Genomic DNA, 13144 nt, shown 5'->3' on the forward strand with positions numbered 1-13144 from the left:
TGGTGTGTCACCCTGCTCCCTCTGCTGTCAGCAGCATGACCAGATGGAAATAGCTGAAAATTATATTTCAGACGTGAATTTGCATATTAATGCCAGTGGAAGCTTGTATTACAGCAGCTCGGTGGTGAGTCTTGCATCTCTGTTACGTTACTGATTAAATGGTAAAGTGACACTAACTTGTCCTCTGCTACAGATGCAGTGCCTCATTCGTTTTATCGTGCACTATTTCTCACATAATAGATGCTGCAGCTGCAGAGAGGAGTGCTCTTCTGCTGTAATGATGCTCAACTTAACCTGCGATGAAATACAACTTGGTGCTTTACTGAAGTACTGTACTGAAGTAGAAATGTCACGTTTAGCATTTTTCACCTCAAGCCTCCACCGGCTTTGCACAGTGAGTCAGTTTGTATGATAATGCTTTTTGGTATTACAGTGGAACAGAACATGAAAAATCAATGAAAAGCATTAATGTGAGCACTGAGGCAGAAACTGCCTGACACTTTTTGTGACAACTCCGACTTATTTAAATGTTATTGGTGAAGCATCAATTTACAAGGAAGATCTCTTATGTATACTAAAGAGATAAAGTTCAACTCAGGCTAATTTATTGTAGTCCAATTACTTTTTTTCCGAACAAATTCATTAAAAAAAAAAAAAAAACAGGAAAGGAAACCAACAGGCGGCATCAAACCTCCTGTGCGGTGCAACATGACAGTGGAGAGGAAAAACTTCTTTTTAACATGAATTAAAACCTGAGATTTCAGTACTGACACTAATTTTTGGTGATGGATGTCTTATGGTGTGTCTAACTGCTACTTTTTGTATAGACGCAGCTTTCTTTAGCTGTTGATGGCTGGTTCTTCCCATCAGGTTGGTGTGCCAGCAACTATACTCCTCCACAACTGATTCAATACGATCCATTGATTAAGTTAACTTAAAAGCCTTAAAATAAGGGATCCTAAGAGTAATTAACCTTCGGGGCTTTTGACTATTTTTTGTAACCTTTAACTTTAACTTTTAAAACGTCACGTGTTATTGTACAGTTAGTTTTTTCATTTTGACCAACTGGACCTCAAATTGCACAAAAACATAAAATCCAAGCAGGAAAAAAATTAGATTTTGGTGTCTGAAAACCACAAACATGAACATCTTTTATAACTTAGAATGCAAATGTAAATAGTTGACTTTAAGAACTTATGTACCAATTTAGCAAACAACAAAGTTTTAAACATGTATTTACATCAAAAAGCGGCAATATCTTATGTAAACTATTTACAAATCAGGTGCCACCATAAGATGCCACATTAATTATTATTTTCTTCTACAGAAAAAAGTTCCTCTTGACCGCCAGACATTTCCATGGTTTTTTCAGTCCTGTCCACCAGGAAGCAGCACTTCAATCTGCATTTGGTGGATTTTGTCCACTCCCACAACTTCTCCTGTTCCTCAGCAACCATCGTGCTGTCATCTAACTTCTTGATACGTTGATGTGGTGCATTTTTCCACCAATACGCTTTTTTTCCCCCTTGCTTGCGAGTACTTTCCTTAGAATCGTCTAATTTTTTATTGTTTTTTTCTGCAACTAACGTGTACCAAATGTGATGGTGATATACACGAAAAAAGGTTGCCATCCCTTTTTTAACATACCTCTGGCTGTACTTGGTCTATCAACACAGTGCTAGCAACAACGCTGGCAGATTGCTTGAGGTCCACACTGTCGACAGAAGATGAAAAAGAGGCTGCATGGCTCTGTCTTGTTGCTACGTCATCTAAAATCAGTTAGTCGTTTTGGACATGCTGGTGCACCCGTTGACCACACAGTTACAATTACATTATTTAACTTAGCAAACACTGTTATCCAAAGTGACTTTCAAGTGAAAAGACACTGGGAGGGAAATGTAGGGTTGAAGTTACGGTCCTACGGCGTCCTACCTCATATGTATTAGACTTTCTCAGTTGAAATCAGGGATTTTTCTCCTGTACAGCCCCATGATTGAAGTTCCACAGGGATCAATATCAGGGCCAGTTCTGTTCTCACTGTAGATCCTTCCTTTGGTTGACATTTTTTCACAAGTACAACAGCTCATTTCATTGTTTTGCAAATGACACACAAACCTATCTGCTCCGAAATCTTGATGACCCCACACTGATCATATTCCCTTACGAATTGCCTTCAGGAGGTAAAGTGCTGGATGGCTAATAGCAGTCTTCAAGTCAGAGGTTATTTCAGCCTTTTAGACCCATTTTCATTCACGTACACAAAGCCTGCCAGGAAATTGGGGGTCATATTTAACTATGAAAACCTGATAAGCAGACAAATTCAGTGATAAAAAGCAACTTTCTCCACTGAAGAGATAATGCAAAACTAAAATCACTCCTTTCCGGCAATGACCTGAAGATGGTAATTACAGCCCCGCTCACTTCAAGGATGGATTACTGTAATTGCCTGCATTTTGGTATCAGTCTCTCTTTTATCTCGTCTGCAGCTGGTTCAGACCTCAGATGCCAGACTTTTAACTGATACCACAAACAAAGTATCCCCCCTGCTATCGCATCTCTCTACTGCCTTCCAATTTAATATAGAATTGATTTTAAACTTATTTTGTACGTTTCGAAGCGTTAGATGGATTTGCACTTGAATACATTTCTGAACTCCTTTATCCTTATTCTAAACCCCAGACCTTTCAGATCAAAATCTACTACAAGGAACAGCACAATGTTGGCTCTTTGGCACCATGTGAGCATGATTGGCTTGGAAATAAATAGATAAATAAGTTAATAAATGAATAGAAAAAGAACCAATATTTTCCCCACCTGAAGGCTGATATTTTACCCACAGCTGGTGCTGAACTGTGTGGGGCTATGTTTTACCGCAACCATGGTACTTCTTTTGGTGGTGCCCCATGTGTATTTTTATTGTTTTATCCTTATGTTTCCTTTATTTTTAGTAGGCATTATTTTGTGTGTGATTTCAGTCTTCATTGTTGTTTTTGTGTGTCATGTTATCCATAGCACTTTGGTCACTTTGGACTTTTTAAATGCGGTATAATTTATTCTTTTGTCAATCCTGTCTGGAAAAAGGTGAAAATGTGTGGTAAAGACATATAGAAGGCAGGGAATTAAAAAAAAAATGTGGAAATTGTTGTATTTTGTTTAAAGTAGATTAAGAATGAATGTGGTTCCAATATTACAATGTTTTTGTTCATGTGGACATGTCCACATTATTGAAGAGCGAGTGATTCTGCAGATGAGCAGAAATGATAAAGAAGCTACGGCTCATATCAGCACACTTTAAATGGTCCAGAGGATGACTCCCTGCATGCATACATTATCTTGCTCTGCTATTCCTGCTCATTTTAATAGATAGAGCAAATTCATCTTGCATGCAGCTGCTCTGGAGCACGACTGCTTTAACTGACTGTTTTAACATTTTTAAAATATAACATCTGCTGATTTATAGCTACAGATGCTAGCGTTAGCACCACTGTTTTACTGTTATGAAAAAGATGACTCTGACTTCTGCCTTTTGGGTCTTCACTGCCACTTTTCATTAACAAAGTCTAGATTGTAGAGACCTCAATGCCACACTTTAGGCAAAACTATTGCCACTGCTTGTGGCAATAGATGAACGAGTTAAACTTCACAACAGAAGCCCAGTTAACAGAAACAATGATCTATGTTCAGTGCTTTTCACACAATATTAAAAATAAATGCACTAACTGAGTTAGGTTAATTGGAATATTGGTGCTTTGAAGACCTTTGAATGAAGTAATGATACCTGGAACGTCTCAGCTGCAGTTTGTAGTTATTTAAAAAAAGAAAAATCCTCTAACAAACTTTCAACTTGTGCACTTGCATTTTGCGTCTGTCTTGTTTTTAAATAAAGATTGTACCGCTCAGCTCTTACCACACACCAAGCCGGCTGCAGGGACAATCTTTGCATGGCAGCAGTTTTTCACCTCTCCTGTTGATGCTTACCATGAAGTGATTAAATACTGAGCCAGGTTGATGGCTATCGGCGTGCCGGTGATGGTGACGTGTCGGTCACTGGTGCTGTCAATCTGACTGCCAATCTTGATCTGAGCTCCTGATACCTGGCGGATCTCATTTATCTTGGTTCCTTGGCGACCGATGATTGAGCCAATCAGCTGTGAAAAAGATGAAAAAAAAGATGAGGAAGCTGATCGTCTGACTGGTCAGCAGCCACAACAAGATGACCAGTTTGATCCTAATTCTTACATTTAACTTCTTTAACATATAAGTAATAAAAGCAGGCTTGATTGCAGGTACAGCTAAATTAGCTCCTCTCTAACACCAACTCAACAAACACTTAAAATATTCTGATTAAATAAGATCCACCTCCATCTGAACCCTCACCCTTGGACTATATTTCTCATCCTCTTTGTCTACGCGTCCTTTTGTCTGTTTGTATGACGGACAGGAGCAGGTGGTGAACTCATCTTCCTGACATGACCTCAGTTAGCATTTGGGAGCTAAACTGGCCACAGCGAAGCTTTGTTCCATTGGAGATGTCACAGGAACAGCAGACATATTTACTGTGTTCACCTCCGGGTCACTTCAAACAGTAAAAATGTCGCAACATGTCTGCCAGGCCAGTACGATGTGCTGTGCTTCATCTTCTGAGCATCAAGGTTGCATTTTAAAACACTTAAAAAAATATACACTACCAGTCAAACGTTTGAACACATGCACATATATATAGAGAGATATCTCTTTCTCCCCCCTCTCTCTCTCTCTCTCTCTCTCTCTCTATATATATATATATGTATATGTATATGTATTGGGCTACCAAGATTAATCAATTAGTCATGAATACATTGACTATCAAAATTGTCTGTGACTAATTTGATTAATTTCGTGAAGCTTTTTTTATTCCTAAAACTTCTGCTGTACCTTCTGCTGCCATGTAGCGGCAATTGGGCAATTGGACGGCAATCACAGGAAAAGTTACACCCAAACAACAGGATCATGGTGAGCCAGCAACAGAGCTCAAATGTCTGGGAGCATTTTATTAAAAATTCCAGAGAAGCATGTGCCGTGCAAAATCTGCAAGATAGAAATTGCTGTCCAGGCAGTACAACGGCGATGCACCAGCATCTTAAAAGGAAGCACGTTCATTTTCTGACGAAGAGGGACATTTGTCATTAAGCTAATTGGCTAGCTAGCTGCTAACATTAGCGTCAACAGTGAGCTTCTTACTGGTATTGATAGCTGTAACGTTATCTAGTGATGGTGACTTCATTACTCAGCACACAAATGTTATGTGTTTGCTGTAACGTCATAACAGCAATTTCATGTTTAATAGGAAATGTGATAATGCAAATTTTTTTATAATGCTATGTTACAGTGTTGAAAAAAAATTTGCATTCCTCTTCAATGGAAGACTTTGTTACCAAGCCAACAACATGCACACCTTGGCAAGCAAATATCCTAAATGAGGCAATCTAGACGGATTCTAGATGTTTGTGATGGACATAAGACCCCTTTCCATGGTTGGCAATCAAAGAGATGAGCAAGCAGTTCAACCCAGAAAACCACAACAACTACCTACCAGAACAACATAAAAAATTCAAAGTGAGCTATCATCTTAATTGTTTTTTTTTTTTATTAGATAGCACATAACACTTAAATATAACACTTCAAACTGGAGGCTAATGTTGGTTACATAAGAGCAGCTGCATGCTACAATTTACATATGACTAATAGCCAAAATAAAGGTGACAAATCGATTATCAAAATAATCCTCTGTGGCAGCCCTTGTGTGTGTGTGTGTGTGTGTGTGTGTGTATCTATATATATTCTGCATGAATCTACAGAAGAGAAAAATAATCAGTCAAATTTATCTGACTTCACATTATCTAAACTAACTACTGTGCCATGATGCTCCACCACACCACCCCCTCCTTATCTGCCTTCCTTTCAGCTTCAAACATCAGATCCAATTGTTGCTACGGCAACTAAAAATGCTCTGATTTTTGTAACAAATGCAGCCATGTGGTTGTCTACATAAAAAAAAATAAATAAAATAAACAACTCTAAACTTATTGTACTCAGTACTGATGCTACAGCACCCCTCACTGTGTCCATGGCAACAGTGTCCTTTCTGTTTCTCTTGTCAGACCAAATAGGAAGTAAAAGCATGTCCTCCAACTTGTTCTTGACGCTGATGGTTAAAAACCACAAATCAGACAAAGAAAAATGGAGAATTTAAGATCTTGTGTCAGATTTTCTTGGACAGAAATGCCACATTTAGATAAACAATAAGATTTTCTTACACCACCAGTTGCTGTTTTTTCTTTTACAAATCGGGAATAATAGAAAAAGTCCTGTATGTTTAGATGACCTGAATAAGGAATAATTTCTCTGTCAACAGCAGAGTGTAAACATGATCAAACTGAACATAAATGATGCATTTTCCTGGTGCTTTGGATATAAACCCTCAGCACAGATCATCTGTCATCAGGGTCCAAAAGAATAAATAACTTCAATGTTGATATTTAATGTTTTACTCACTTTCAGTGAGGAAACAACGTCTCTGTGATTTCAATGATCTAAATTTACTCAGTTCGGTTCCCTGCTTGCCTGGAAAGATATAAAATAATAACCACCGAAATTTCCTCTGGAGGATGAAATGAATTTGAAAATGAGTTTGAAGATGACTGCATATGAATGAAACAGAGGACAGAGACAGGATTGTGGGTGGCACGTGACAAATATGCATTTTACTCAGTCTTCCTTGCATATACTTACACATGTTATACACCATCGGAAAGCTAAGATTCTTGAGATTTGAACGATGTATACTGGTCCAGGCTACAATAATAACTGTAGATTCAATAAACACTTATTTTAGTACAATGGCCAATGCAATTTATTCTTTACAGATCCTTGTGGATCTGCCAGGTCCATCAGGTTGGCCATGGCCATGAATAACAGATGATGCATGATATGTCACAGCAGTCAGATGACGCTTCTGAGGAAGAGTGCAAACAGAATAGTTTATATGTAAGAAAAAAAGATTCAATTATCCTCTTTTTTATAGCCAGAAGAGCCACAATGAAAATCAGCGCACTGTATTTTTTGACACGATTAATGATTTCTTAACTCTAATAGAAAGTACCAAGCAGTTACATAATTCACAGCAATAAAAAGTAATGGAAAAGGAATCTGGTAAAGCACTACGTTACAACAACATACTTCTTCTGTTAACATGCACATAATATCAAGTGTATGTGCGCGTTATGTTGACTTGATGCTGAGAGGAACAGAAGCAGAAACTCAGCAGAAACTGAGCAAATTGGCTTTAACATCCTGGGTACGCTCTTATAGCCATTCACTCAGCGTCTGTCAGTTGATACCTTTATTGCGAGGGAACACAAAAGATAAAAATCTCCCTATGTTCCCTAGGGCTCTCTGTACAGAACTGTGGAATTTATTCACCATTTTGGAGGAAGCACCAGTCTGTACAGCAGTAGAAAGGGTTACTGGCTACACGATTTGAAATAAAACATTACCGATCTGGATAAAACGGCCATGTTCAGATGCAAACTTCTCTTTCCTCCACCAGATTAAATTAATTAGTTAATCCTGAATATTTAGCAGAGATGGTGACTCGGAGATGGGGAGATCTGAGTCTGGGACTCAGACTCGAGTCACGCTTAAGTTGCAGTTTCAGTGACTTGACACTCAACTTGGACTCGCAATCAAAAGAATTGCGATTCAATTCTGACTTGCGATTTGAGACTCGTAAACAATCTTATTTTCTTAATGAGCTTCCCTGTTTCCGATATCCTATCTGCTGTCATTTCCCCAGATGAAACACTGATGTAACATCACAGATGCGCCCCAAGTGCATGCGCAATCAGTCAAAACACTGGTAAACATAGCTGTTGCTCCATTGTAACTTTTGGCTAATAAAACTAATAAAAACAGACCAGTATAAGAGCAGCAAACTGGAACATCTGCAGTTAAAAAAATCCAAGGTGCTAGATCTACCACATCCACTTTCATGCATCTTAAAACACACCTGGAGGAGTTAATCACTGTTATATGAAAGCTAATGTTAGCATCTATGTGAGCAAGAAGCTTAGAGCCACAGCGATGTAAAGCTTGTTACTACCTTTATACGAAAATAATAATAGCTCCATCAGTCTGGCCCCACTGGATGTGTTCAGAAGAAGAACGAGACATTTATTGCACAGTTTCCACAATCTGCTGACTTTGCCATGATCACATTAACCTGGGACCAAACCCACTGTAAAGAATAGGGTTTTACTGGGTCTGTTCATTAAGTCCAGCTGTTGCTGATTTAGGAATGTAGAAAATATTTGTTGGGTCTACAAGTACTAGATCTAAATTGATCTAGTTGAGTAACTTAACTGACGTCAACAAAATTGGTGCAGATTTATATTTTTCATAAGCTGATATGAGACCCATTAGGAGCTTCATTATCACTGAAAGATCTCTCTGAAAGAATATTGTTCTCTTGTTTTGGGTCTTTTAAATTAAACTTCTGAGTTGCATGAGTCCAGAAGTTCAAGAAGCATTTTCACTTTTACAGTGTTTCTTTGCCTCCTCTTTGTCTCCATCCTTTAGTCCTTTATAGCCACATTGTTCCAGGCTCTTTCCTTCTGTTATCAGCTTCAGTTTTTTTTTCCCCCTCTCTTTATCTCCATGCACCAACAGTCATCTGACCAACAAGCTGCAGAGAGCTATTCTTAGAAGGGGCTGTGATAATGTAAGCATGTGTGTAGCTAAAATGACATTCTGGGAGACAAAGTGCCAGCTGACAACAGCCAGGTCGTGAGCATTTATGTGAAATCCACTTCTGGCCACTGTTTGACCTCGTTGAATCACAACCGGTCCCCTGTGAGTTACAACCAGCAGAGGCACCGTAACACTGGCAGTCCGGCCAGAAGCTCATATCTTCAGCTGTACCACTCAGGTTAACCTTTATGTGTCTCTGCTTGTTAGTAACCCGGCACAATATGCTGACTTTAATCAAATGACCAGATATTCTGTAATGTTGTTAGTTAACCTGATCATTAAACCAAAAATATGATGACAAATTACTAAACCTCTCCAAACCATGAATGATTTACAGAGGTTTACCACATGGTTTCAGAGACTGAGTCTCGAAGTGATAAATCTCCACAGAAATAATTACACCAAGTAGCAGCTGTACTTTCATTATTGCTTTTGTGTTTTTCTTTGCCAATGGTGACCTGTCAAGATGTACCCCACTGCAAATGCATGGTTTAAAGAAAAAAATATGAAACACAGAAGATATTCAAAGGAGGATAAATGTGCATCTTTTCTTCTACTCCTGAAGTGTGGCCAAACTAAGTTGTCCGATTAAATAGGATGGCTGACCAGCATAGCTTTATCATTGCTGAAGTTCTATTCTATTCTATTCTATTCTATTCCACAGTCATTTAGAAGATGCTTTTATCCAAAGTGACTTACATTTGAGACCCAGTTGGACCCAGGTGCTCTCATGTAGTGCTAGAGGCAGTGCATATATATATATATATATATATATATATAGTAAGTCATTTTGTTTAAATACAACATCACGATTTCATCACACAATATCATCTTGGGCATAAGTGCACACAGCTTATTCAGTACTTGGTTGAGCCAAAGAGCTGGACAAATCTTTCTAACTTATTCTGTTAAGTAGAAGTTAGTAGAAGTTAGCTACTGATTTGGCTAACGACAGTGATAGCTTAGCAATCTGCTGTGCAGAATTAGAAGGTGACTCTTTAACCTGGGAAAACTCTGCTGTGTATAACAATGGTAGCTATTAGCATGCCTGCTGCTAGTTTTTGATGTGCCAGAGGTTAGCTTCAGCTTTGTCTGACTTCATAGCATTTAAAGTATACTGCAGTACAAACCAGATCCACTGTTCGTGACAGCATACTACTCCATCACTAGACAGATAAGAAGACAAAGCAAATCAGAACCATGCCTAGCTAGTTTTGGCATGTTCTTATCAAAGCAGTGGACAGTTTAGTAGAGTTTGACATTTCAATAGGGACCCAAGAGAGCATCTAGTTGAGTGGGTTGCTAGCAATGTAATGCTAATCATTAGCACAAGCTAATGGCTCCCCAGGCCAGTTAAGGCAAGACATAGTCTAATTTTATTTAATTGATTTCTTACTTTATTTTATTTATCTGTTCAATATAGTGTGTCTGAGCAGCTGGTCTTACTAAATTTCCTTCTAGTTAGCAAATTTATCACCTAGGCTAAATGAGTTCTTACCTCAAGTCACTTAGATACTAGTGACAGCTTACCATTTGCAAGCTCAGTAGATGACTGCTAGAGAGCTTCCCCTTAAGGTTGGACAGTTTGGGAACTGATTGTCTGAGACCAACCCAGACAGAAATATGGACAAACTCATAGGATTGTGTCATTTTGAGTCATTTGCTTGAACAACGGATACTAACTCAAATGGACCAATTTGGTTAATCACTTTACTTTGAAAATTACTTAATCATTCCATCCATGCTGTGTACACATTGTCCTGATGTTCCTCTTAAAAGTAAAAATCAGTTTTATTTCAGGAATCTCGAAGTAAACCCAGGTTAAAGGTAAAATAAAATATCTCCAGAGGTGCCAATAGGAAAGCATCCTGTCAGAACAACTTTGGTTGTTTTTCTTTAATGTGCAAAATAGATTTTATTTGATTTAAAGGAGCAGCAGTTCTACTCTAAGCTCCCTCCAGTCGAATGCTTAAAGAACCAAAACACCATAAGGAGGAAACTAATTTAGTTTCTTTCATTTACAATCTTTTCTTTTACCTGTGACCAGACACAGGACTTACATTAATCAGTGCATAAGAACTTCAGGCTCTATTAATGGTCTGATATAATACATGGATTACATCTGCTTCCTAATTAAACAGTTAAATGACAATTAAATTAGTTTGCTGTAAACTTTATTGTTCATCTAATTAATTAAACCAACTGTTGCAGCTGTAATTTAAATAAAACTGTTTGAACAGAAAGAATTACTGCAGTCCTGATTGGAAAAACAAGCTCTTTCTGTTCAGTCGACTGCTTTGGAGATGTGAGGTTATCACACAGGATGCTGCGTTCCCCCTCTGAGCAGCTCTCTTATGTAAGTACCACTGGGTAAAATCAGCCTGCAGCCGACGAGCAGAGGGGGAAGAGGACAGGGTTAGGGCTATTTTTGGGTGATTCCCTGCTGCCCTTGTAATTTGAAAAGGGTTATTGAAGGAGAAAGAGAGAGAGAGGGCTGTTTTTAAACCTCTAACTGTGAGCTATAGGATGTCATTAAGCTGCTCTGCTTGGCCCTGTTCAATGACACACACGCACGCACACACACACACAAACACACACATATTTCACACACTTGCATGCACTAGGTCTTAAGCCCCTCTCTTCTTTGTGCTATTGTGTTTCTGGTTCTGCTGTATTCTCAGTGGGAGGTTGGGGGAATGTGCACACATGTAAACAAGTCTGCATGTTAAATGTGTTTTTCATGCTAAATCCACATAATGGCATGAGCGGAAGCCTTGAAACTGCTGCTTACTGTATGCCTGAAAGGTGGCAGCACCTGCAGAGATGCTGATTGTCCTGTCAGGTTAAAGATGTTGAGTTTTTGGTGGAGACATGATCTCAGTCTTTCCTGTCTGTTCTCATATTCCAGATGGCTTATTCAGGAAAATGTTGATGAGGAAAAAGAGATCTCTAAACTCACCAGAGACCACTTATCATCAGACTGACCCTAAACAAGTAGTTTTGGTTAAATGGAAATAGAAATCTCCGTCATAGAAGAATTGTATCGCTCTTAAACACCTTCCAAATTTTGGTAGTATTCGGCTGTTTTTGTGAGATGCCTAGAAAATCTACAACACCCTTCCCATTATTGATTATATCTCATCTGCGGCGGATCTAAACGTCTCTGAATTGACAAGAATACCAGCTTCATCCAAACCTGGGGTGTCCAAAGTCGGTCCTTGAGGGCCACCTCCCTTAAGGCCTGCTACAGCACACCTGATGATCATCATAACAATAACGGGTTAACATGTTTGAGCAGAACTTGAAAACAAACTGTTGAGGAGAGCCATTTAATTTAAATCAGATGTGTTGGAGCAGGAAAACATCTAATGCCTGCAGGACTGTGGCCCTTGATGACCGGAGCTGGACACCCTTGATCTAAACCATCAATTTGTACCTGTTAATAAAGTTCCTGCAATCAAAACTTTAGTGAAAAAAACTTCTCAATTCAGAACACTTGGCTAATCATCAACCTCCCCTATTACTTCCCTTTACTTTCCCAATAAAAACTTGCCAGGTGTAACCTACATACTCAACTCTGCTGCTCATCCCACAAAAATATTTTTCCTTGCAAATGTAGCTCCATTTAAAATGGAAATGAACAGATTTAAGATTTATTGGCAAGAAGCTTTGTTATGACAAAGAAATAATCCACCAAACTAATTTATTAACTTTTAATTTATGTAAAACACTGTGTTGCCTCATCCATGAAATGCACCCCTTAAATAAATGTTAATATGACTTGAATGACTGAACTAAACAGCGATGTTTGGTTGATAATGACTTTTTTTTTCTCTCTCTTTCTGCCCCATCACTGTAGGGAAGAACACAAGCAATTCCCATATGATTAAAGTGGTGTGTTCTTACCATATCTGGTTAACTGAAGGTGTTTGTGAATGTAAATGACCATGAATGGGCAGGAACATGGTAAAGGAGCATGGTAAGCAGCTCCCAGTGGTTCATTTCAGTGAAATCAACCCTCACTTCTTAAACCATTCCTTATTTTCCACTGACTTCTTCATATTAACTGAGTTTAAACAGCTGTTGCTTTATAGGATCTGAGCACAGCGCTAATGATATACTTGAGATTCAGACTGACATGAAATAGAGATCCTAACTGACTGGCGGGAAAACTCTGATGTTTATCTTTAAGAGATTCATCACATGTTCAGAGGATCCTCATCGTGTCCGAGAGCGAAAACATCAAGAATCAACAACTTCAGCCATCTTTGATTTACCTCTGCTAGAAGCTTTTAATCTGAGCTTTGATGTCTTCACTGACTGATTTAAATAACTGAGTGCTTCTGAATTTTAATGT

At 38.6% G+C, this 13144-nt stretch overlaps 1 protein-coding gene across 1 annotated transcript in view; it reads right to left on the reverse strand.

Moving 5' to 3' along the window:
• Nucleotides 1–13144, reverse strand: part of pcbp4 (poly(rC) binding protein 4) — a 205350-nt gene that overhangs the window by 14074 nt on the left and 178132 nt on the right. Inside the window, exon 14 of the mRNA XM_041979989.1 lies at nucleotides 3979–4148. Coding sequence (XP_041835923.1) covers nucleotides 3979–4148 — 170 coding nt within the window. The remainder of the gene's footprint in view (nucleotides 1–3978; nucleotides 4149–13144) is intronic.

Source organism: Melanotaenia boesemani, chromosome 3, assembly GCF_017639745.1.
Source record: "Melanotaenia boesemani isolate fMelBoe1 chromosome 3, fMelBoe1.pri, whole genome shotgun sequence".
NCBI classification, from domain to species: Eukaryota; Metazoa; Chordata; class Actinopteri; order Atheriniformes; family Melanotaeniidae; genus Melanotaenia; species Melanotaenia boesemani.